At 38.9% G+C, this 25,761-nt stretch overlaps 2 protein-coding genes across 3 annotated transcripts; one reads left to right on the top strand and one right to left on the bottom strand.

Annotated features, from left to right (window-relative positions):
- The first annotated feature begins 980 nt into the window (after positions 1 to 980).
- On the top strand, positions 981 to 6,548 carry pts (6-pyruvoyltetrahydropterin synthase). Its single transcript, XM_017416093.3, has 6 exons — positions 981 to 1,138; positions 2,629 to 2,708; positions 2,819 to 2,841; positions 2,967 to 3,023; positions 5,822 to 5,892; positions 5,971 to 6,548. The coding sequence occupies exons 1-6, from the start codon at positions 1,047 to 1,049 to the stop codon at positions 6,092 to 6,094; spliced, it is 447 nt and encodes a 148-aa protein (XP_017271582.1). The 5' UTR covers positions 981 to 1,046; the 3' UTR covers positions 6,095 to 6,548.
- Positions 6,549 to 8,087: 1,539 nt separating this feature from the next.
- Positions 8,088 to 17,323, bottom strand: LOC108235826 (gastrula zinc finger protein XlCGF46.1-like). 2 transcript variants are annotated; one of them, XM_017416073.3, is made up of 3 exons: positions 17,003 to 17,323; positions 14,837 to 15,175; positions 8,088 to 12,326 (listed from the first exon to the last, which is right to left on the bottom strand). In XM_017416073.3, exons 2-3 carry the CDS (start codon positions 15,099 to 15,101, stop codon positions 10,972 to 10,974), a joined length of 1,620 nt encoding a protein of 539 aa, XP_017271562.1. In that variant the 5' UTR covers positions 15,102 to 15,175; positions 17,003 to 17,323; the 3' UTR covers positions 8,088 to 10,971. The 2 variants fall into 2 exon arrangements, with proteins under 2 accessions (XP_017271562.1, XP_037836875.1); XM_037980947.1 differs by lacking the exon at positions 17,003 to 17,323 and adding an exon at positions 16,172 to 16,340.
- Between the last annotated feature and the right edge of the window lie 8,438 nt (positions 17,324 to 25,761).

Here is a 25,761-nt window from a genome sequence, read left to right as displayed (position 1 = left end):
GGGGGGGTTCTGAAGGGACAGGTCACCCCTGAGTTTTAAACCGGAGGTTCAGGTCCGAAGACAAGAAGGGTGCGGGCTGAAGTATAAGGAGTCGACATTTCAGGGATGTATTAGGTGGGGCATGTCCGTTTAAAGCCGTAAAAGTTGAGACTAACATTTGAAAATGAATTCTAAGTTCAACAGGTAGCCAAAACCGGTGTAATGTGCGACCTTCTGTTAGTTCCTGTCAAAAGCCTCGCAGCAGGCGAGCGACAGCAGATTTGCTGAAACAAGTTAAAAGGGGATTACGATGATCTAAGCCAGGGAGAAACAAAAGCATGAACAATCAATCATCTCTAGGTCAGATATGGACAACGTTGCCCTCAATTTGGAACTACTTCTCATATGATAGGCTGGGCAAACAGAGCACCGAGGTTCCTGAGGCCGGGGCTGAGAAGAGGAGCCCAGAGGACCGAGGTGTTGCTCAATCCAAAGGCACTTTCTGTTCAGGAGCAATGATCGGGTCTTCAGTCCTGTTAGGATTTACCTGAAGGCAGCTGTTAGCCAGCCAGGCCTTAATAGAGGAAACACAGTTTAGTAAGGAGCAGTGCAGTTGACTGTCATCTTTTAGCAAAAGTTACATTTCAAGGAGCATCATAAAGAATACAGATTATTCACTTTACACAATCAGCAGGGGATGGGAGATCTATCCCCACCACCACCATATAGGAATAAACTGTTTAACACATATTTTAAACACCAAAGCCCAGTTAGTTTGAGTCACTTACAGTCCCAGTTTGGTGTGTGAATAAATCTTAGGGACAGTATGGGTGAAGCATGATGAACAGGGAGCTCTGTGCTGCCTTGTAATGCGATGAATCTGAGTAATCGCATCCAGCCCGGGGCTTTTACGCGTGTCAGACATGTGAGTTGGATTTACGGTCCCGGTTTGAGCCAATGAACGCGCGTCACGGGGGCTTTGACAGCGGACGGGGCTTTAACCGCCCTCACTTTGGCATCGCCTCCCTCATCTTTCCCTCCCCCTTTTTTTCCGTCGCCTGCTGGCCATGGCCGAAGTCCCGGCGGTGAACGACGCGGCGGAGCGCATCGGATACCTCACCCGAGTTCAGCGCTTCAGCGCCTGCCACCGGCTCCACAGGTACCCCACCGCCTCCACGCTCCACCGAATATCAGGGGATTTAAAAAACATGTAGAGCATGCCGAATGGAGCTTCCTGTCACCCCGCGCCTGGGGTTTGCGTTTGACAGCCCACCGTGGTCATTTTAATCATGAACGAGTCAAAACGAGGAAAATTTGATGTTTATTACAGTAAAGCTGGCGCTGCCTTCGAGTGCAACGAGATGCCTGACAGCAGAGTTTATCCAAACACAACCAGAGCAAAGGAGAATATATCTGTATTTACTCTTTATATAAACTGGACTTGTAGTTATTGCCTAAATCTCCTGGGAATTGTAGTTTTTTTTGCGCTTTAGCGGACAACACGTCAAGTGGTCCGCCATATTGGGAGGGTAAAAGCAAGGAGCTTTACTGTATGATGGTGCGTTAGAGAATAAGAAAAATAAATAAAAACAAAATTTGTTTGTTTGTTACAACAAGTCTCAATGTCAAAATGTTGAGAGAAAAGTTCAAATTTTATTTACAGTTTAAATACTATTTAATTGAAAAGTTGTAAATACAGAAAAAAGTGCAATTTTATTTAGATAGATAACATTAAACAATACTCCAATAATAAATGCAACATTTTGCTTACAGAAAAACATCCAAACGTTATTGCCAGAAAAAAAGTCCAAAAATGTAATTTACAAAAAAAGTTGTCATTTTATTAAGAGAGAATGTTTAAATATTGTCAGCAAAAAGTTTAAATTTTAGTGATAGAAAAAAGTTTGAATATTATTGCCAGAAAAATGTGGAAATTATTAATTACAGAAAAAAAAGTCACACTGTTAAAGTTGTCTTTTAAGACCAAGCTGGTGGTGCTGAACCGTAGTGTGCTGCTGACTATGACTGTATTTGTGCAAACTTATAATTAATATAGAAATTAAATATTATGGGTTCACTTCTACTGTACAAAACAACATGCAATATTTTATTTAAATCAGTCTGTCCTAATTACAATTAAATTTAAAATAGGTGTAACTCAGTCAATTATTCATATATTTGACCTGAAACTTGTTCTAATAGTAGCTGAGACTAATACCCAACACACTTTGTACGCATGACCTTCGTTTAAAGTTTGGCCATTAACTTTTCGGAATCAACCATGTCTGTTAGCAAGATATCTTATCTTGTGATATCACGGGAAATTGTACATTATGTTTTTTTTTCAAGGTCTGACCAAAACAAATCTTGTCAGTTCTCAACATAAGATGATTTTTGTTTAAAATGAACGGTGGCAGGCGATATGCATTTCTTGTTAATATGATAACAATTTTTATTACTTTATTCGGATTATTTTTTCACTAACCAATCTTAAATGAAGTAGTCAAAAATGAACTTCTGCATATTGATGTATATATTGATAAACCTGAGCCCCATTCTCGTGAAATCCCCCTTTTTTTTACTTGAAAAACAACCTAATCTTTAAAAAGATGAACATCTGTTTTTTTCTCTCTCTCCCTCTATACGCAGCACCATCTTGAGCGATGAAGACAATAAAAAAGTCTATGGAAAGTGCAACAATCCCAACGGTCATGGACACAACTACAAAGGTTTGTTATGTTCCCCCTAAAATAAAATCTATATTTAATGTGAAATACTGTGTTGTGCAGCTGCTCGGTTAGTTTCTTATTTAGTCCCATGCTCTTGTTTCACTCTACAGTGGAGGTCACGGTTCGTGGAAAAGTGAGTATTATGCAGACGTTTCTATGATTAGTTAAAGGAATACAAGTTTTCCGCTTAAAAATACCACAACAGAGAAAACGCCAGCAACAGATGACTCATACTGTGTTCTGCATATACGCTCTCAGATCGATCCCATAACTGGCATGGTCATGAACATGGTGGACCTGAAGAGGTGTATTGAGGTAAAACATCTCAACCTTAACCCTTTTTGTTTTTTGTTTTTTTTCTTTGTTACAGGATGAAAGAGAGATGAATGAATCTTACTAACTATCACCTTTGTACCTTTGGAAGGAAAAACCTAATTATTTTTGGTTTGGTGACACTAATAGAGAAAATAAATGCTCCTTCTTTCATAATTTCCATACTTTTCCTCTCTCTCCTTCATACAACACTGTGAAAGCTGCAAAAATAAAAGTTATTCAAGCTCAAATATTATGTACTTCAGCCTGTGTAAGCCTCATGGAAATGCCTGCCACTGGAACAGTCCCAAAACATATTAGTGTTAACAACTCATTTATCACAACCACAGATTAGATTGTCCTTGTAAAGATATATTGACAACATTGTGACCAAATGAGCAATTACTGCGTGCCACATGCAGATAACAGTTGTGAGACTGTGCTTTCCCTCCTCGTTCAATGTTGAATATGACCCACAAAGAAAAGTGATGCACTTAAGTGAACTCTGGTCACGTGACACGTTACACTGCACCTTAAAGCAACCTACGAGTTTAAAAAACATTCCCCTTTGGATTTTAAACTCTCGTAAAAATCTTTTCCTTTTAACCACTATTGTTTTATTTCTAATGGCTTTATAAACTCAAATGCTTATGTTTTTAGGGCAAAACATACATTTAAAATTGCAAATAAACATGTCTTTCAGGCAGTTATAGATTTGTTTTTAATAAATTAAAAAAACACCAACTAAAATGTGGTGTGTGCATGTCTATTCACCTCCAAAATCAATACTTTGCCCCCATAGAACCACCTGTTGCAGCATTTCTAAGTTTCTGCTGGTACGTCTCCATGATCTCAGTGATTTGCATGGTCTATCTAACTGCTGGAATTTGTGTCATTCTTCATATTAAAACTGCTTCAGCTTCTTCTAAAAAGTGGTTTGTTTAAACTGGTGGTTGTAGCTCAGTGGTTAGAGCAGACTCTATAGACTGATTTATTCAGGTTAGGTTTATAGAGATGTAGTAGAGTGCTGTATGAATGTGTGTGAATGGGGACATGAGGGCAGAGATTGGGTTATAAAGTACTTTGAGTAAAGTTGTTATAGAAGTAAAGTCCATTTACCATTCAGGTAAACACAGGTGATGCTTGTGTTGTCAATTGGACCGAGGTCTGGGCTTTGACTGGTTCTCCTTAAACCAGTGGAGTGTTTATTCAGCAGAGGGTTTAGGGTCCTCGTCCTCCTGGAAGGTGGATCTCAGTCCCGGTCTCAAATCTCTGGAAAACTCAAACAGGTCTCTTCCAGGAATTTCCCTATATTTTGCTGCCTCTATTCTCCCTTCAATGCTGACCAGTTTCCCAGTTGATTAAAAAGAACGCCCACAGCATGATGCTGCTATCGCCATGCTTTACTGTGGAACCTGCGTTTTCAGCATGATGAGAGGTGTTTGGTTTGGACCAGGCATGGTGTCTTTGCAATTTTAGTCACATATGGCCACAGTACTTTGTCCACATGCTTGGGAAGCCTCCAATGCACTTTGTGGTAAATTCCAATCAGCTTTTTTTTAAGCGTTAACTTCTTTCTGGCCACTCATTCTTGAAGCCCAGCTCTGTGCAGCTTATAGAGATCCTGTAGACAAATACTCCCACCTCTGCAGAAGAGCTGCAGCTCCATCAGGGTTATCTTTGGTTTCTTGGTTGCTTCTCAGTCTGTGAATTTTGGTGAATGTCCCTCTTGGCAGGTTTGCTGTGGTGGCATCATCTTTCCATCTTTTTGTTATTGGATTTACTGATGCTGTGTGGAGTGTTCCGTGTTTGCGATATTTGTTTTTTAACCCAACCCTGATCTATTCTGCTCCACAAGTTTGTTTCTAATTAGTGTGGAGAGTTCCTTGGTCTTCATGATGTCTCTTGCTTGGTGGTAGACCTCACTACTTAGAGGTGTTGATTCTGAGGGTTGTCAGAACAGATTCAGAGATTATTTGACACTTGGATTGTCCACAGGTGGATCTTATTTAAATAAATATGACTTCTTACGGTAAATGTTGAGACTTTAAAGCAAAGGAGGGGAATACATAGCCATGTTTCATATTCAAACAATAACAGAAACCATATTTTTTTCTGTTTAGCTTCAATAGGCTGAAACATTTCATGCAGGTCCATTACTTATAATCAAATAAAAATCAAGTTGAATGGCAGGTTGTAAAGCAACAACATAGAAAAAATGCCAAGGGGTGGTAAATACTTTTGCTACTCAAAATCGTAATGTTTGATTAGTGCATAACTGTTCATTTATTGTTTCTATACATGAACTTAGGCAAAAAAGAAACAAGTAATAGTCTAAATTACCAGCAAATTCCCCAGTGTTAAAATACTGCAGTGTCTGGCATTCGCACACCTTATACTTAAAAGCAAATTGTTAGTTTTGATTAATAAATTGTTTGTGTAACTCTGACAGGATTTAATTTGTTCCAATAAAATAAAACTCTGGCAGACATTCTGTAAAGTTATTTTAACACTGGGGATTTTGCTGTGAAGTACCTGAATAGTCTGTCTAGAATAGTTGTGTTTTTGGAAAAAGCTGAGGGTTTGGGTTTGACTTCTTAGACTTTATGTGGCAGAATGGTCATGGTTGACGTTGGATTGGCAAGGTTTTTTTTTTTTTGGACATAAGGAGACAGAATTGGTACTTGAACCGACACAATACTTCCATGTGGTGCCATTTAAAAAAAAACAAATGAAAGACTTTTGCAACATTTTTACCATGCTCGCTAACTAAGCACCCCCACCCTCTGTCTCTTTAACAGACAGTCATCATGATTCCACTGGACCACAAGAACCTGGATAAAGATGTCCCTTACTTTTCCAGCATTGTCAGGTATGCAGCCTTCCGGACTGATTTGACACAATTTTTTTTCCTGTTTTAAAAGTTTCTTCTCTTTCCTCTGTTCTTTAGTACAACGGAAAATGTCGCTGTTTACATTTGGGACAACATGGTGAAGATCCTTCCTCCCAACCTGCTTTATGAGATTAGGATTCATGAGACAGATAACAACATTGTCGTCTATCGAGGAGAGTAAATGCCCGGACGGCGGTGCAACCTCCGTTTGCTTTAGAAGCGTTGAAAGTGCCGTTACACGTTGTCTGGAGTCGTCTCAGACAGATATAACCTTCACATCTGAGGATTCAGATGACATTGTTCCTTCTAAATGAAACCCTAACACTGTGCTGACCTGGTTATTAACTCAGAATAAATCGTAGCCCAAAAAAAAAAAATGTTACAATTGTTTTTGAATTGTTATATCCATTATGTTGACGTTCTCGCCACCTAGTGGTGTGACATGGCTATTTCACGGCTTCTGTTAGAACATCTGGACAGAGAAAACATTTAAAACATCTTGAGTGACGTAGACGGGGCCAGAGACTAGTTTGTTTGACTGCTTGAAAGAATTTTGTTTTAGTCTTAAAGTAGTCTTCAATTTACTTTTGGGTCATATTGGTGTTTTTGTGGATAAAGACATTTTTGGAAGCGCTGCTGTGCTTATGAGGATATTTTTTTAAACACAACAACAAATAGGATTATTCTGGAAAAACTGTGTTTACATGTGTTAGAGGCCTTATTCAGACAATTCAAATGGTTCAAAAAATTTGCATTCATTAGTATTATTATTATTATATTAATTTATAGAATTACTTCAGACTGGTTCTATTAGAATATTAGTTTTCACCAGTGTTCATCTGTTAATGCTGTATACAGATTGTCCTCATCTTGTTGCCAATGTCTGAGAGCCACAAGCAAACTGAGCTATCAAGATTGTATTTTTTGTTACATTAGACTTATTCATGTTAAAGTTATGACATTCTTTCTTTTTGTTTGTTTTAGTAACTAAAGACAATGAATGATTTTTTTTTTTTAAGACAACTGTGTTACAGACTTACATGGTTTGGACAGTACTGCAATCTGTCTCCCTGTCTCAGCACCAGTAATACTTACATTCCCTGGTTGTCTCTTAGCCTGTAAAAAGACACAATATCACAGACTTAAGCAGAGAGTGTCTTTACAAATAGGCAGGTTTCCATAAGATTGGGAGACATTCTGACTCTAAGCAGGGTCTCTCTCTGGAACACTGTGGCATCGACCTAATCAGAACAGTGATTGTTAATCAAACTAAGTAGCGTGTTAGTTTCATTTGCATTTTTCAAGCCCCCTGGCTCAATCAAAACGACAGAAATAAGTTTACAACAGGTGGAGTTAATATCAAAAGCTTTGACAATCATATCGTTGTAAAAGTAAAACCAATTGTGCATTTACTCAAAATATTTTTTAACGGTTTCTACGCTTTCCAACCTGAACATTTCCATGTGATATATATATATATATATATATATATATATATATATATATATATATATATATATATATATATATATATAGAGAGAGAGAGAGAGAGAGAGAGAGAGAGAGAGAGAGAGAGAGAGAATTTCCACTCTGTCTTCTTTGCGCAGCATAGTGACGATTCCCTGTTATTGGCAATTTTCAGCCTTAGTATTATATTGAATGCTGTTAACTATCTAACTAAGACATTAAAGGTTTTGCCCGTGTCTGTGTGTTCATTTGTCCAAAAAAATTCCAAAAAAAAAAATCTCCTGAACCACTGGACAGATTTTGCTGAAACTCTCATAAAGTAATCACAGGATGCACATCTATAACTGATAAATGTTTGGAGTCAAGCCATTGAAAGATGGCTGCCCCATTAAGTGATCTTTGCAGATACCAAAATGTCTAGAAGTCAATCAGTTTGACAAATATTGAGCTATTATTTGTTGTGACACCAACAGTCATATCTAAAACATACTTAAAGCGGCAAGTGATCCCGTTAAGCGCAATTTTAAAGGAAATAGTGCCTAAAGGTTTCACCAAAACGACTTTAACTCCATACCTTCTCATCATAAGATGATCTTAGTTTAAAAGGCAAAGAACAGTAGGCTTTTTTATTTTTTTTCCAGATTTGGTTTAAAATACTTCCACGAATCTTCCTGCCCTTTCCCAAAATAATCAAACAAGTCACGGAGGCCACTTAATCAAACGGTTTATTGCTTAATCCGTACAGTGATAACACAATACTGACAGCTCAGCTTCAAACATCGTCACGTAAACCATATTAATAGTGCAGAACCCGGCAAAGTTTCATTTCACTTTTTTTTTTTTGCCTGTCACAGTGTTATAGATATGTAACAGTCGTGCCTCTTTGCAGAGTGAAATCACACAATCTGACATGGACTAAACCAGAGAAAAACAAAATTGTTTAACAAAAGGAAAGATTTGTTTGCTTACGAAAATACAACTCCAGCTTTCCTGGAATGATGAAAACTATATTGAGAGGAGTTCCAACCACTCCCAGTGTTTTGAGAGAAAGTTTATAGTGCAAATCTTTTAAAAATTTAGAAATTCCAACAACATAAGAGCGAAGCCCTGCAACTCAGGTGAGCACCCCCCCCAACACCACCACCACCATATTTATATATTATATATATATAATTTCCATATATTGTGTGCCATGTTTATTATTATATATATTTTCATATTGATCCTTGATCATAATAAAATGTTTATGTAAACCAACAAAAGTATCTGCAAGAATTTATTATGTATTCAGAGTCTGTAAATTGTTTTGATGTAATTGTAATTCATATTTATTTTTATTCAAAGCTTGTGTGTTTAAAATAAAGCAGGAGTCATAACGACGTGGATCACTGTCACCATCTTCTGGCAACAATATGATGCTACAAGAACAACTCTGACTGCTGTGCTAAGCCGACCCCTCCTTGATCCCTCAGTATATTTTTCTACAGAGACTGTCCCAGATCGTGTAGAAAATACAAACTTATGAACGACAGTGAGGGGGGAAAAAGATGGAAAAGCTTCCAATGGTCAGCAAGTTTTACCCATGAGCTCTATGATGAGACTGGTGAGGGTAAATAAACTGTAAATGGGTATAAATGCTCTCTAATACTGAATATAAAACAGTATTTTGGAAGTGTTTTTGTTTTTTTATTATTATTATTGCCCAAACAGGCGAAGGTGGAGGCAAATGATAATGGTTTTGCCCAAGCCTTTGTTTATGTGCGTCTGTCTGTTAGCAAAACATTTCTCGAACCAATCACGGGATGTAGAGCCACAGCCAACTGACCTTAAAATGGCTCTAATTCAGTCGGCTGTTCAGATATTGAGCTACAATTTGGTGGTAGTAGCTGAGACTGATCCCCTAATCCTGTTCTGAGCGCAAGATGGAAGATTTTAATGGAGCTCTCAGAAAGTAATTTAAAGCAGAAAGCACCGGGGCTTTTTTTTAAATTAGGTTGACTTTAAAAGTTTAAAGTTTAAAAGTCAGTTGTACATCCAATGATTAGTTTCTGCTGACTCAGCATTCACTAAATGATAACTTTATTATTGGTCAGTTCAGCATACCAGGTATCTAAATATTCAGCTCACTAAGGAGATTGTGGCAATGATTTTGGCGTTTGCAATTTTTATACTTTTGAATTATTTTAACTTTATTTACTTTTTCCTCTCATATATTTGCATTGAGATTTTAACAGATCCTTTACTTCAGCATATTTGCTTAGTTTTTAGCTACGGTTTTGCTTGTTTTAGCGGCTGTTTTGTGGATTTTAGCTTTGCTACTGCTGATCTTGTCTTTTAGCTACCATTTTATAAAATGTAGCTTAGTTAGTAGCTTAATTTCAGCTGTTGTTCTGATCATTTTAACTTTAACAGTTTCTTCAGTAAATTTCAGTTTTCCATCACACAGTATTCACACTGCTGAGTTTTTTCTTTCCTTTATTAGTTATATATATATATATTACTATATTTGAGTTTCATTAAAATCCATCCAGTGGTTCATGAGATATTTTACTAACAGGACAGACTCACACAGAGACACGAGCAAAAACATTGTTGCCTTTTCCCCTTTGGGCGATAAACAAGAAGTAATGTGGAATGATTACCAGGTCGAAGTGACCTGAAAGCATAACGTGTAATAGTAGTAGGACACGATTCCGAGCCGTTTTACCTTTAGAGGCGTTCATTTCTATTTGCCTGGAGAGGTTTGATAGCGCCCCATTCTGTAACGAGGTAGAAAACAGTGAAAGAGGACGGAAAGCCCAGTGGGACAAGGAGGAGGAGGAGAAGGCACAAAGTGACCAGAAGAAAACAGGTCGATCTTGTGTTCAGAAAAGGTGGACGAAGCTGCTAAAAGACTGTCATGCTCCATGAGAAGTCACAAAGTTGGCTCTCAGTCATGTGGTTGTGTGACGAAAATTGGGTCATTTTGTTCTTGTAGCAGCTTCGTTCATTGCTTTGCATCACAAGGCCCGGGCCGAACTTTTCCTCAAAGGGGTTTGCGCCAAGTGTCGTGGGACTGGTCAGAAGTTGCTGTGGGTGCGCGGAGAAACGGGCAGCTTTTCGTGGCTGTGACTGACTCAGTCGGTTTAATTAAAGATGTCTAGTCGGGGTGAGGGAAGCACAAATCTGTACAAGGCAAGGAGAGTTGAGAAGCCGGCGGGAAGAAACCCGTTTTAACGCTGTAGGAGGAGGGAGGAGCATCCTGGGAGTTCTGATCAGAGTGTCTCGTGGACGATGAAAGGTGCGTGAAAAAACGAACGTGTCACAACCACGTATGGAGTGTGCTGGAGTCTTAAAATTACACAATTTTAGTCACGTAACTACATGAATGAGAGCGAATTTCATGACTTCTTAAGAAATATAAAGCAGCCTTTACAGCTACACTTAACTCTCACTGAGCAGAACGGTCATAGGAGTTAAAGAACTGAAGCTTATTTTGCCTAAAACAGAAGTTGATCCCTATAAATTCTGTTCCTGATATTTGTCAAAGGTCATGAACGAAGATGAACTTTAAAGAAATCTTTCTAAATGAACCCTGGGACTGAGCAGGTCCTATTCATTGTGACATCTCCTTTTGTGTCTCCTGCGAGTATCTTTCCGCGTGAAACTCACGCCGCAGATCTCGCAGAGAAAGGCTTTCTCTCGCGTGTGGACGGTCATGTGCACCGTCAGGTGGGACTTCTGGATGAACTTCTTCCCGCAGGCTTTACAGGGAAAGTGCCGGGGCTTCGCGGAAGTGTCCTCTTTTAGGTGAACTAGCAGGTGTCTCTTCAGATGGGACGTTTGGGTAAATTTCCTGCCGCACTTGTCGCAGGCAAACGGACTCTCTCCCGTGTGGAGCCTGAAGTGGCGGTTTAGGCTTTCGCGGCGCGAAAACGTTGCGCCGCAGTACCCGCAGCAGAACGGTTTCACTCCCGAGTGGCTTCTCGAGTGGGCCTGGAGATCGGCCGGGCATTTGAAACGTTTGTCGCACTGGCTGCAAGCGAACGGTTTTCCTTCTCTATGAAACACCATGTGTTGATCCAAACTTCCCTTTGTGACAAACCTTTTATCACACACCCCACACTGAAACAGTTTCTCCTCTGTGTGGTTTAGCATGTGACCTTTAAGGCTGACCAACAGGCTGAACGCTTTGCCGCATTTATCGCAAGCAAAGGGCTTCTCTCCTGCATGGTGTCTCGTGTGGTGTTTAAATTGACATGGGCTTTCAAACGTTCTACCACAATCGACACAAGTCAATAGTTTCTCTCCGTTCTCAGCTCTCATTTCGGAATCTGCCTTTTGCTTCTTTCGGGAACATTTGTTCTCGGACGAACTGGAAGGTCCCTCGCCTGAGAGAGCGGTCATGTGTTTCTGAAACAACCGCTTGTTGGGAAACGTTCTGCAGCACTCCGGGCAGGCGAAAGGCTTTTTGGCAGTTTTGCACGCCAGATTGCTTTCCCCCCTTAATTTAGGTGTCAACGTTCCCCTCCCGTCTTCGTCGATGTCGTCATCTGCAGATCCTGAAACTGACACAGCTTTCCTCGAACATACAGCACCGTGACCACCCACTTCAGCCTCAGCAGAATCTGAAGCCATTTTATCTGCATTTGTCTGCAAATTAATATTCGGGTCGTGGTTTCTGTCTGGTTCTGGTCCTCCGCCGTCCTCTCCTTTAGTTTCCGTCCGTTCAGCTGAGCTGACGGTCGGAGGTTCTGCCTCTCTGTCGTCGTCAGTCATGATTCGACGAAGCTGTGATGACTCCGGTTTCTCATTGTCTTTGCTCTTCACTGTAAGCTGCTCCTCTTCCTCACTGGTCCAGAGTTCCTCCTCTTCCCTCTTTATGTGAACGAGTACTATGTCCTGCCAGTCCAGACTGGAGCTCCACAGATGAGGATTCTCCTCTTGTTTATTCACCGGCTGGTTATCTGCAAAAGACACATCATGATCAAGTGAGAGTTTAGTAATCATACAAATGTTTCTTAAAAAGTCTAAGGCTTTGTTCAAGAAGCTAAAAGGTTCCGTCAGCACTGGGTCATCTACTTTTCCACAGAGGGCTAAATTAAAGGGTAGATGGAGCAAATTCTGGCTATGAAAATATGGAAAACAGCTCTACCTGTCTGCTGCCTTGGTAGTCTGAGCAATAATAGATAAACTAGTGTTGCACCTCCTCTCCTGTTAGTGTCCAATATGAGTTAGTGACTCAATATGAGATACATGCCATTTAATAAGACTAACTGTTTACTATGTAGTAAAAATATATATTAAATAAATAAAAATGAGGCCTCGTGTCGATGTGTTTGATAGTTTTTTAGAATGGAAGGCAACCAACGTGAAGACTGATCAAACTTCCAACACATCATCCATCCATCTTCTTCAGCTTATCTGTCAGGTTGAAGATTCAACAGGTCCAAAAGGAGAACGCCGCTCCTCCAGCTCCTCCTGTAAGATTCCAAGGCATTTCCAGGCCAGTGAGGATACATAACCCCTCTAGTGAGTTCTGGGTCTGCTCCAGGGTGTCCTCACAGTGGCTTGTGCCCAGAAAAGCTCCACTGAGGGGTACCCAGGAGGCATCCGTATCAGAACTCCAAACCTACCTCAGCTGACTCTCTTTGATGAGAAGCAGCAGCTCTGCTCTGAGCTGCCTATAGACGACAAAACTTGTCAGCCTATCTTTAAGGCTGAGCCCAGCCACTCTGTGGAGGAGGCTAATCTCAGGCACTTCTGTCCTAAATTCCTTTCTTTCAGTCATGATGCATACCTCATGACCATAGGTGAAAGTTGAAACGTATATGGACCAATAAATTGAGCACATTGCCTTTTGGCTCAGCTCCTTTTTCACCCCAACAGATCGGACCATCACCCTCATTACTGCGGACAAGGCACCGACCCGTCGATCCATCTCCTGCTCCATGCTGCCATCACTTGTGAAGAAGGCTCTCAAATATGTATTCAATTTACAGGCTCTACTTTAAATTAAAGATGCGACAATTAAAGTTTTGTGGGCCAATATTCATTTTCATATTCTCTACAACAGAGGTCCCCAAACCCCGGGCTGGTTCTGGTCCGTGGGTCATTTGGTACCGAGCCGCACAAAAAGAATAATTAACTTATAATGTTTCTGTTTTTTTTTAAATGTTTTGAGTCTGAAGGACATTTATTTTGAAAACTTACCAGATTCTCACCACTACATCCGTCTATGACTCACTCTTGATGCGTGTCAAAACGCTTATCTAGGTCACGTGATCGGTTACCGCTAAAAACAAACCCACAAGCAGCAAAATGAGTAAAAACCAAACATCTCTGGAAGCCCTAGATGGGACCGTCTCGTTACCGAGAAACAGGCACAGGGCTCCCACTGATTCAGCGTTGTGATGAGTTGTATTCTTTGTGCGCTTTATATTTGTGGTGTATCTTATTTTAAAGTTTAAACATCGCCATATTGACCAGAGAACATCAGGGGGAGGAGAGGCTGTTATTCACGTTGATAACCCAACACCAGGACGCAGCTAACAAAGCTGCGAGGACACGTTGGATTTACGTTTATTAGGTTTTAAAAATTACCCCCGTTTTCATGCCGGTCGTATCATTTTATTTTGTTATATTTATCCGCCACACCTTTAAAGGCCGGTCCGTGAAAATACTGTCTGATAATGAACCGGTCCGTGGAGCTAAAAAGGTTGCGGACCGCTGTTCTCAGGTGAACAAGCTGCTTTGAGGGGTACCTTTACAGTGTCCAGTATTAAAGATGGAACCCAAAACTGCAGCTCAAGACAACATTAATAACCATTTGATTACAGAAAAGTTTAAATTTATCTTGCAAATTAGGTGGTGGCCATTAAAGTTGAAAAGCAATTATGAAGAAAGAAATTAGTGGCCCTTCTGAAACTAGTTTCAGTTTTTCCACAAACACTGTGTGTATTTTTCTAAACTTCATGTTTTATGATACAACATTTTACCACCTAAAGAAGACCCTTTTATGGTGGATAAAAATAAATATTAAATGTATCCAAAATGTCATAATGATATAATTTAAAAAATACATAAAATGTGTTTCAGTTCAACTGAACATTCAACTATTTTGTAAAGTGTTTAAAATATGGCTTGTTAATCATAATCAGAAATGAGTCCGATGGTTGACTTTTCAGACTTAAAATTAAACAGGTGAAATTGTATTAGAGCGAAAACATAAAGAACAATGCGTTTTTATTAAAACTCAAAACTGTATTCTGCTGACAGCTGCTCTACTGATACAATCACGCTGTGCACATGTGTATCTGTCAGCTGGAATAAATTTATCTTCACATTCCTAATATAAAAAAGCAGTAAAACAAAGAAGTATGCAGAAGGTCCAGGTTTTACAGAAGAACCATAAACTGCTCTCTGGTCCGATTCTGTTTTAAAAGGTTAGCTGCATTTAAACAGTATTTCATCTCACCTTGCTGCCATTCAGCTTTGAGTCCAGCTGGATCTGGAATCCTGTCTGGTTCTGGTCCTCCGCCGTCCTCTCCTTCAGTGTGTGTTTCCATCCGTTCAGCTGAGCTGACGGTCGGAGGTTCTGCGCCTCTGTCGTCTTCAGTCATGATTCGACGAAGCTGTGATGACTCCGGTTTCTCGTTGTCTTTGCTCTTCATTGTAAGCTGCTCCTCCTCCTTGTTGGTCCAGAGTTCCTCCTCTTCCCTCTTTATGTGGACGAGTTCCATGTCCTACCGGTCCAGACTGGAGCTCCACAGATGAGGATCCTCCTCTTGTTTATTCACCAACAGCTGCTGCTCATCTGCAGGAGACACACAGACATCACCATTTCCTATGACATGGTTATTTTAAGTCTAATTCTTTAAACTAAGGCCATTTAAGAAGACATCTAATACAGATGTTTATTGTGTGAATGCTGACTCAGCTTTCACGCTTTTGTTTTCCTATTTATATTTTGTTCCATATGTGTTTTGGAATCAAACTACTTCTGCAAACGTTGTGCTATCCTGACCATCCAAATATCAAAACATTCAGCTCGATTGGAGATAATGTGCTATGACCTTTGGTTTATGTAAGTTTTATATTTTTCAAAGTTTAACATTGTTTAAAATAAATTTCTCCATAGAAACAAATTAATTATTATTATTAATCTCTTCAGTTCCTTCAAAAACATTATTTTCCTTAAAATCAGCTTTAGATGCTTTCTTAATTTTAGCTACTGTTTTGCCTTTTTAACTTAAGCATCTGTTTTGCTGATTTTAGCACTTGTTTTGGTTATTTTTGCTTGTTTTTTTTAACTATAGCAACTCAGTTTTTAGCTTCTTCAGCAAACCCCAGGAAATATATTTAGTACTCAACGTTTGCATGACATTTTTACAGAAAATGCCACTTCTCTAGTTATTTATAAAACTTTTACATAGAAACTTATTTTAATTTAATCTTTATTAGTATCTTTGTCTCCTTTTATTTTAGGAACTGAGACATCTACTAAATATGTTCCTGAAATCAATTTTTACGACAAAGACAGAAGGGGGAAACAACAATATATTGGTATAGATTCTCAATCATCTAGGACATGGTAAATCTAAAAAAGGTTAAAAATAAAAACAACTCAACTTCTATTTTGTACCTGAAGATGTGTTGCTTCTCATCCGAGGAGATTTCTCAACTCAATAAACAGAGAGTGTTGAGTTTGAGCTTTTAAAGCTGAGCTGTTCTGTAAGCTGGATTCATATGCAGATTACCCTCACTCTCCTAACAACAGAGGCACGTTGGGGTTGTTGTTAGCTTGACTCACCGATTGTGTGCTCAGTGCGTGTTTGGGTGTTTTGTCCTTAGGGTGGACCAGCCTCTGTCTGAGAGCCCTGTTGGGTTTGAAATGTACAGGGATGTTGTATTTGGAGAAAATCCTTCTGAGTTTCCAAGATACTCCAGAAACACGAGGGATGACATTGTCATGTTGTGCTGTGCTGTGTGTCATGGCATTTTCCTAAAAATCTGATATAAAGAAAACTGCTCACTTCACCACAGGACATTTAGACCAGCAGATGCATAACCAGAGCAAAAAAATATTTAACATAGCCCACTCATCCAGGCCATAAATTATTTACCCTCCTTTTTCCCCTCAGGCAGAGGAAGGTGCAGCTTCAAAGCCTGAACAGTTACTTTGGCTTCTGGACTTCGGGTTTTGACCACCACCGAATTTCAGGTGTTTAATAATGATATTATTATTATTATTTACTTATTTTACATTGGCCTGAGCAATACTTTCCGTTGTTCCATGTCTCCGACATGTTGTTAAATGACATAAACACAAATCTGAATCTGAATTACTCGCAAAGAACTACAAATCTGATTGTGTGCGCCCTTGTAAACGGTCCGGGTGCTACACCGGACCCTTGCAGTGATTCCTTTTTTTTCTCCAATTCCTCATCGCAAATCTTCAGCTAACAAATGTTATGGAGAAAGTTGGTCACTTACGAACTTTTTTATGAGCCAAAAGGTATAAAGTTCAGCTCTTAATTCTATTGAGCACGTATGTTTCTTAGCACTATAATATGCGCTAAGCTAACAGTTAGCCATTTCCTCCGGAAGAAAAACTCCTCATTAAATCTGTCATTATTCTTACCAGTAGTTTGGTCCATACCATCATCCTCTGGCTGATGAACTTCGAGATATTTCTTCTTTATTATATTTTCTTAAGGCAGACTTTCAGTGTTGTTCTGCTGGAGATAATCATCTTCTTTCATCATGATGTCTCGTCGGTTTCTAAGCGGACTGGGAGCTCGTTTGACATGAAGTACGCCTGAATCGATCCCCTCAAACTGCAGCCAAGCACATTTCTGTCCCTCCATTAAACGTGTTACCAACGAGAGGAGCCACCACAGAGACATATATACGTAAATAATAAATAAAGCGAATAGTTTCTTCTTCTTCTTGTGAAGTTTATTGGAGCTTGGCAAAATATTAAAAAATAAAAAAATGAAGGTGTGCATTACCGCCATCTACTGGTATGGAGTGTGGTTCATTATGGATTTTTTTCTAATTTTGTATGTATGTACTTATTATACAAATAAATTATATTAATCAGTTTATTTAAAAAAAAAACATTATAATTTGTATATGTTTGCTCCCGGAATTTCTTTGTAAAGTCTCTATTATGTTTAGCTTTTCTTTAATCTTTTCAAACTCCTCCATTCATATATCTTTCACAGTGGTCACATTTCCCTGAATTGTGTGTCTGTATTTTATAAAGTGGGGAATTAAGTCCCGTATGACCAAATCTGAGTCATCTTAATAATCTTTTCCTCCTTTCTGCGAGCCACTGGTTTCTGTTTGTTGATACTTTATTTGTACAATCCAAATTGACTGTTAAGTTGTCCAAGTTTCACAGACAAGTCCTTCATTATTGGAAAATGGTATGTAAACATAATTTCTCCCCTCACAATACACCCATATGAAGCAATAGATATATTCTGATTAAAAAGAAATCATTTTATAAAGACTGCCTGGAACAGTAGATGTAGTCTATATTACATTTAATGGACAACAGAGGCAACTTATTAGATTTGCAGATTTTTGTCATAAATACAATCTCATCTGTACCATCCAACAATACAATGATGGGATGAACGCAACCCCACAAGCACTTATTTGCACTATTAAAGGTTCATTATTATATACAGTGAGGATACCTCAACAATACACTTCATTCATTCAAAGCTGTCTTTTGTTGACAAGAAATTTAACAAGTTTTTCAGATCTATATTATGCAGAGAAAGTTTCCCATCACCTTTACTTCTACAAATATAAAAAATATTAGATGCAATTACCTTAAATTTCCGAACCCACCCAAGGCGAAAGAGGTCCGTTTCAAAATAATAAATAACGTTTATCCCTGTGGTGATTTTCTGCACTCCAAATTTAATATTGGGGAGAATGAGTGTAGTTTTTACAGCCTAAATATAAAAATGGAGGAAGATCTTTTCAGATACAGGATTCTGTAACAACCCAACTGCTTTGGGTAAAAAAAGCTTAAACAAGGAAAACGTTTTCAACATTCAGAGTATTTCAGCGGGAACTGACTTCTTGAGGTATAAATATAAAGTGTTTGCAAACTAATAAAACTTGACTACTGCACTTTGGAACCTTAAAGCAGCAATAATGTTCTTTAAACAGGAGAGGAGAAAAACGTCACCATGAAAAAAAAAATACATTGATTGGGGTAGATAAGTAAACCTATGTCTTTGAGCAGTCAAAATCAATAGGTTAATTATTTTCTGTTTTTGCCTGTTTACCTCATAGGACTGCTGGAGACGACGGAGATACAATCAGTCTGTCACTGTGACATAATCTGTGACCTCTGTTGCAAGAGGAAAGTATGTTTCCAAGCATACATAATCTACACAGGTTATGACTCAGGCTCTGACTCACTATTATTCCACTTTCATTGGTTAAAACGTCCTACTCTGCAGCAGCACGGCTGTGACACTCGGAAATATTTCCCCTCTCTTTCTTTTGTGCAGTTTATTTAGAGAGGACCTAATAGAAGCATGTCACTATGACATGAAACAAGTTTTCCGTTCCTTTAGGGCCCACCTACACACCTCTGATGTTTCTTAAACTGCTTACATGTTTTTCTCCATCTGGACATTTCTATTAAAAAATGATGAAATACCCATGAAACACCACTAGGTGGCGAGAATGTCGACATGAGCAGCATATCAAAATATAGGGAAAACTTTTTGTTTTTCCTTTGTTACTTTTTTTTCAGCCCCCCCATTTATTTACTATTTCAGCTCATAATTAAGGTTTAAAAGTGTCCGGCTCGGATTACAAGGCGAAAAACTGGTAAAAACAGCTCTATTGTTGTTCTGGTTTCTCTCTGCGCCATAGTTTCTAAAAAAAAAAAAAAAAAAAGCTCTGTATTGAGTCCGCACTAAACACACCAAGAACTGAATTAAAAAAAACAAACTTCCATTTTGACAAATGTCAGCTGCACGGAAGATGCAAACGCAGCAGAACATCTCTGTTTTTAAAAATCTCTGATGTAGGGAGGGCAGTTGTTAAAGTAAAGCAAATAAAAAATTAAATGTGGAAAAACGAATCTAGGTTTTTTTTGGTAGCAACAATGCAGTGCTGTAAATAATATATATATATTTTAAAATTATCTAACTTGAGGGCCGGCTGTCCACATGGAAACATTTGTTTTGATTTTTTTTTTTTTTTTTTTCAGCATTGCGTCTTTAAACTCGACTCTTTCTTCAACCCTAGAGACTGAAGTAACACCTTCATGACTGAGGTCAAAGCCCCTATCCATCCCACCATCGTTCGTGAAAAAGACTCCCAGATACGTGAACTCATCCCCAACCCGGAGGGATCATTCCACCCCTGGCGCCCTGAGGAGCTTTTCCTCGCAGACCGTCATTGTTGTGTAACTTGGTAAATCTGGATCCAGCTGTAATGCCCTTGGTGATCAGCAGGTGTCTTACTTGTAACACAGATTGGCAAAGTAGTCACAAGCAGCACTCCCTCCTCGCTGGGGCATTTTTAATTTGCTGAATAATGAAATGAATACATTTCACTTTATATCTGAGGCAGGTTTTTAATGAATTGAAACACTTTAGTCCAGTTACAAGTGCTTCATATGGAAGTTTAAGAGAATCAAGAAAAGATTAATCAGAATATATCCAGAATTTGAAAACGATGCAAAATATGCAGATGTAAATGATTTCTGTTCCTTATTTCTAACAGTCTCAAATGGATTATCAGGCCCCGTCAAGACGGTTTAAGAAATAAAACTCTAGCTGCTTTTGATCTGGACTGAGTCATAATCCCATGTAAAACCACAAGCTAATTGTTATACCTTAAGGATTGGTACTATTGCAGATTTACATTTATCATCAACATGACAGGAAGTACAATAACTCAGCCGCTGGTGGTCCATTCTTTTAGTTTGGGTAGATAAGGAGGCAGCCGTTAAAATGGTTAATTTTGTCATTAGTTTCACAGATTTTTATTTATTTATTTATTTATTTTACTAAAAAGCATTAAAAATTGTTGCACTACATTATTGCCTGACATGGAAAAACTAAGTAGCAAGCAAATGAAAAAGATGTGGTCATGCTGCCCGAATGTGTGTAAATATGTGCAATGGTGTGAATAAGTAAACAATAGACAGTCATAGATTTCCCACTTACTAACACAGGCCTTCATATGGCTTCTTATAGCTTAGCAACAGCCATCTGTTGCACAGGTTACTGTCCGTGTCATTAGCCCTACCTGAGGGCACCATAACCCCAATGGCTCTTCTGTAGTGGCCACTGTGTCTCATTGTGTATGTGTGTGTTCATCATCAGCCAGTTGCCAAGCAGTCCTCTCGTCTTCACTAAAGTGACCAGGATCCCCAAACAAGGCCATGTGGTGTGTGCACTTCTGTTTGAAGAAATGCTGGCTCCTTCGGCCTCTGTGTGTCAAGAGGTCCATCGGGCTTCTGGAAAATCACACCGACTGTGTACACTCGTCCCAACCGTGCACTCAGCATGTGCACACAGCAGCCCACCTGTGCCGTGGTAAAAGATTTCTATTCGCCTGGGGCAGTCACACTGTGTGGTATACCATAAGAAAAAAAATAAGCAGAATGAGACAGAGTAAATGGGAAGATAGTGTTACAGTTCTTTTTATCTGCGCTTTAATATTGCTTGCCTGTGTGTGTGTTTGTTGGTTCGGCTGTTAGCAAAACGTGTCATGAACCACTGGATGGATTAAATTGAAACTCTCAGAACATAGCAACTGGATGCACATCTACAACTTACTAGGTTTTGGAGTCAACCCCATTCAAGATGGCCAGCATAGTCCAGGGATCTTAGAAATCCCCAAAATGAACATGGTCATCGTTGGATTTTAAAGTGCTGATTTGAAGCTAAGTATAAAGTTCAGCATCTGGTGCTTGTCCTCTTGGACTATGAGGGGAAGACAGTGGTGCTATATTGTTATTTTCACCAAACAAAGCAGAACGACTGACCAATCACACCAATGACAGTGATATAGAGGAAAACCTGTTAAATGCTCATTGAAAAGTAGTTTAACGTTAAGGGTTATACCAATACTACTGGTTCATTTCAGTGGTTTTTTCACCAGTTTTATTCCTAATGCTGGTATGTTAATGATTTACAGTCTAGGGTTCCAAATAGGGTTTAATCCAGTGGGGACTGGGCCTACGTCAGCATGTTTATGTCCTTGAGGCTTTTCCTGGCGAGCCAAGGCGCTGATTATTTAGACGAGTTTGACGAAGAGCTGTCCTGCGTAAACATCATTGATTTATTGAATTCTGTACACGTCATTCCTTGAAGAAGAATTTTTAGACAAATTAGGAGTAGGTGTAAGAACTGCAGTTTATCTTTAACTGGGAAAGAATTTTTTTTTTAGCTACTCGATGGCAGGAAATATCACTTTCTTTCTACAAGGTGAACCCTATCTTGAATAGAAACAATCCGTGGCTTGCGGGTGCCTGAACAAACCAAAAAAGGGTTTTATTTTGTCATTTTCAAACGGACCAGTTTCCACCGATTCTTGATTCTTTGCGTTAAAAATTGGGAAAGTAAAAAACAATCAGCCAAGTTACAAATTATACTAACCCTAGTAAAAAAAAAAACATAAAGCAGATCTCTGAATGGAATTTTAAACTGAGTTTTATATATTTTCATTTCTTTGTCCAGAGTTTGTGGCACAGCGGTTTGAGCTGTTGCCTCCCAGCAAAAAGGTCGCAGGTTCGCTTCCCGACCTGAAACCTTTCTGGGTGGAGTTTGTGCTCACATGGGTTTACTCTGGGTACTCTGGTGTCCTCCCACAGACCAAAAACATGCATGTTAGGTTCATTGGTAACTCTTAAATTGTCCTTAGGTGAGACTGTGAATGCTTGCTTGTCTCTACATGTCCCTGTGATGGACTTGCAACCTGTCCAGGGTGTCCCCTGCCTTTTGCACAGTAACTGCTGGAGATAGGCACCAGTTCCCTGTGACCTGGAAAGGAGAAGCAGGTAAAGAAAATGAATGGATGGAGTTCCACAAATGATCTTCCAAAACTAACAGCAAGTCACAGTGGGCATGTGTGAAATAAGCTGCTGCAGCTTTGTTTCTGAAAAGCTTCAGATTCCCAGTGTTCCAAAATTCCAAAATTGGAATAGTGTAGACAGGGTTGTAGTTATGGAATAGGTTTAATGGGAATAGACTGCACTCTATTAGGTTTTATAAAATAAGTCATGGCTGAATTAAATTAGTTTGGGTAATAATAAATCTGACTGTAGTGGATTTAATATGATTCGACTATATTTTAATAGAATCAGATGGAATTAAAAACATGCCTTTTGGTGCAACATCAAACAATGTTTCTGTCTGTAAGTGTGTCTGTCGAAAATATCTCACAACCCACTTGACAGGTTTTAATTATGCTCTCAGAAAGATATATATACAAACACAACTGATTAACTTTTGAAGTCAACCCAATTCAAGATGGCTGCCATGACCAGCTAACTTTAAAAGCTTTAGAATAGCTATAACTCAGCATAGCATGAACTGGTGCATGCTGTTATTAAGGTTTGACCAAAATACCTAAACTCTGTCATTTCTCAACATACAAGATGACCTTAGTCTAAAACATCTTTTACTTTATTTATAGAGCACTTTAAACACCCACAGTACCAAAGGGCTATACACATAATAAAACAATCATACAAACAGTCAGAAGGAAATAAAATGGAATAGATAAAAAACCAAAAACATTTAATAATTAAAAACAATTAAAAGTTTGCATCTCAGATGGTGTCAAAGGACAGGGAGAAGAGTTGCGTTTTAAGAAGACAGGGAAAAGGCCTGTCTGATGTCCAGGGGAAGGTCCTTCCATAACAAACAAACCACGCTCTCCTCTGAGCTTACGCTTCATCTTCGGCACACTCAGCCGATCGGCTGACCTGAGGGATCGAGAGGGTGTGTGGGGATGTAGCAGCTCGAACAGGTGGGGTCGGGCAAGGCCATTAAGAGCTTTAAAAGGAAATAAAATATAGTTTTTTTGAATTCTTAAATGTACAGGCAGCCAGTGCAGGGAGGTTAAAGGACGTGCAGCAGCAGTTTAAGATTTTAATTTCAAATAAATTTGATGAAGCTAGAATGAACTGCTGTCAAACTTGGGATGAGTTAGATTGTTTTTGGCTTGACTTGCATCAACTGCTCCTCAGCTGTTGACTTGTCCCACAGAAAAAAAAAAGGGACGTTTCTGGTTCAACAGCATGCTGACTTTGACCTTCGCTCTGTTTATTTGTAGAAGGCCTGGGAAATGTGTCACTTTCTCTGCACTTGCTCAATACGGCCTTCTTGAAATACATTTTTATTCAGTGTATCAATACCAGAATTCACCACTTCTTTGGTCTGGGGATGACTCAGCTGACCAGACTGTGGGTTATCGAACTGTCATTCACACATGGGCACATTAGTGTGTGAGTAGTTTCTGTTATGTCGATGTCCAGCCGTCCACCTATGCGGTCCTATTAAGATAAACCTCTCCACTCAGCTGCAGAACGTCAACAAACAGCGAGGAAAAACCCCTTGCTGTAAGTCAAGGGAGCTCTGCTTGGCTTGTTTACGTTTCTGTCAAGTTGTTAGGCTCGGCCACGTGTATTTACTGTATTGTATGTTCTTAGCTGCAGACACCAACCTGTCTGACACTGACCCGATAAAGAGAAACAATCAGTGGAGGGGCAGGTAGGAAACAGCACGCAATGTGTAACCTTATTTGTACAGTTTAATTACTGTCTCGACCTAATTTACAAAAAAAGATCATCTAAGTACCCAGGAGGGCCTACATTAGCTTTGCAAAAAAACAAAAAAACATAGCCAAACAAATTTTTAAATAGATGTTGAAAGAAAAGTTTTAGGTAACAATCATAATAGGTTTAAATAAAATTATAGGCTTTTGATTTAAGACCAGAGCATTTGAAACTTTGGAAAAAACAAAGCTGATTGTTTAACCTACACCTTGAATTTCATATATTAAAAGAAAATCGTATTTATTCTCAGGTACAATTACATCACTGCACCAATATTCAGATGGAATCTTGTGAAAATGGTGATTTAAATTTATATAAAAAAAAAAACGGCCTTGCAAATGTAAAGAATAAAGAAATTTGACCTATTGTTTTCAGAAAAAGTTTTTGTTCTGTGCAAACTAAGTGTATTTGAGGGTCATGAGTAATCAAAAGCAATCAAATAAAGTTATAGACAGAGGTTAAAAATGCACAAACACTTTTTTGTTCGCTATCACACATTGCTAATTTACTTTAAGAGTGTAATTAAGTATTTTGGGAAAAATTAAAGTGTGTGAATAGTTTCGGTTATGTCTATTATTCCACCTATGCGGTCCTATTAAGCTAAACCTCTCCAAATTGATTGGTCTCATTGTCCCCCATTGTTTCTTGAATATATGGCACATATTGTTTCCATCTGCATCACTTTCTCTTTCTATGCTAGCGAGCTAAATGTTTAAAAGCTGGCAGGGTATTTGTGATGTGTGCCACAAAGTTTATTTAAAAGGTTCTCAGCTATATAATTGCAGCCTAGAAACAATAACACACTGTTTATATTCTGACAAAAAGGTGTTTCAGGAACAAAAAACATTGAAGATATAAATAGTTAGACACAAATGACCAGCTGTTTCAAAAACATGCGTCTGAGCCAAAGGTCAGTAATCAAGTTTTGTTATAGTTCTGACAGGCCCTATGTCTTGAACATTCAGGTAAAGAGAGGGGAGGAGCTGTCACCTGATGTGAGCTGGATCTGGGAATATTTGGCAGAGGACCCTTGTCGGTGAAGGCCGCAACTCACACCTTCAGACGAGTTTTTCACACCTCTAACGGTCGGGGGCCAGTGAGACATGATTTTGCATGTGGTATTTTTCGCCCCGTGTTTTAAAATGATCATATGTGCTATATATACCCTTTATAGAGTAGATGGTGGAGAGGTTCCTCCAGGGGGGTTATGGTTCCACAGACCTTAACCTGATTCTGACCAAAACCAACACTGATGTGATGAGATTTCCAGCGAATTTGTGGTGAAAATGAACTTTCCTTCAGTTTTTGTTGCTAAAGCAATAAAAGCCTGTTAGCATAATAGCGACATCCAAGCTCACCAATTATCTTGTTTTAGAATGTCGCAGGCAGAATGTGCTTTTTTATGGTTAATTTCACTGACAATATTTCAGTTTATATATTTTTTTTTCAGCAGCACATGTCACTGTGACGCGTGCTGTTTTTGTTTGTTTCCTTTTGGGTTTTTTTTTTTTCACTCTTTGAAAAAAATCTGTCAGCTACAGATGAAATGTTTAGCAATGTTTTATGAA

The sequence above is a fragment of the Kryptolebias marmoratus genome, linkage group LG17 (genome assembly GCF_001649575.2).
Source record: "Kryptolebias marmoratus isolate JLee-2015 linkage group LG17, ASM164957v2, whole genome shotgun sequence".
NCBI lineage: Eukaryota > Metazoa > Chordata > Actinopteri > Cyprinodontiformes > Rivulidae > Kryptolebias > Kryptolebias marmoratus.
This window is presented reverse-complemented; position numbering and strand designations above follow the sequence as displayed.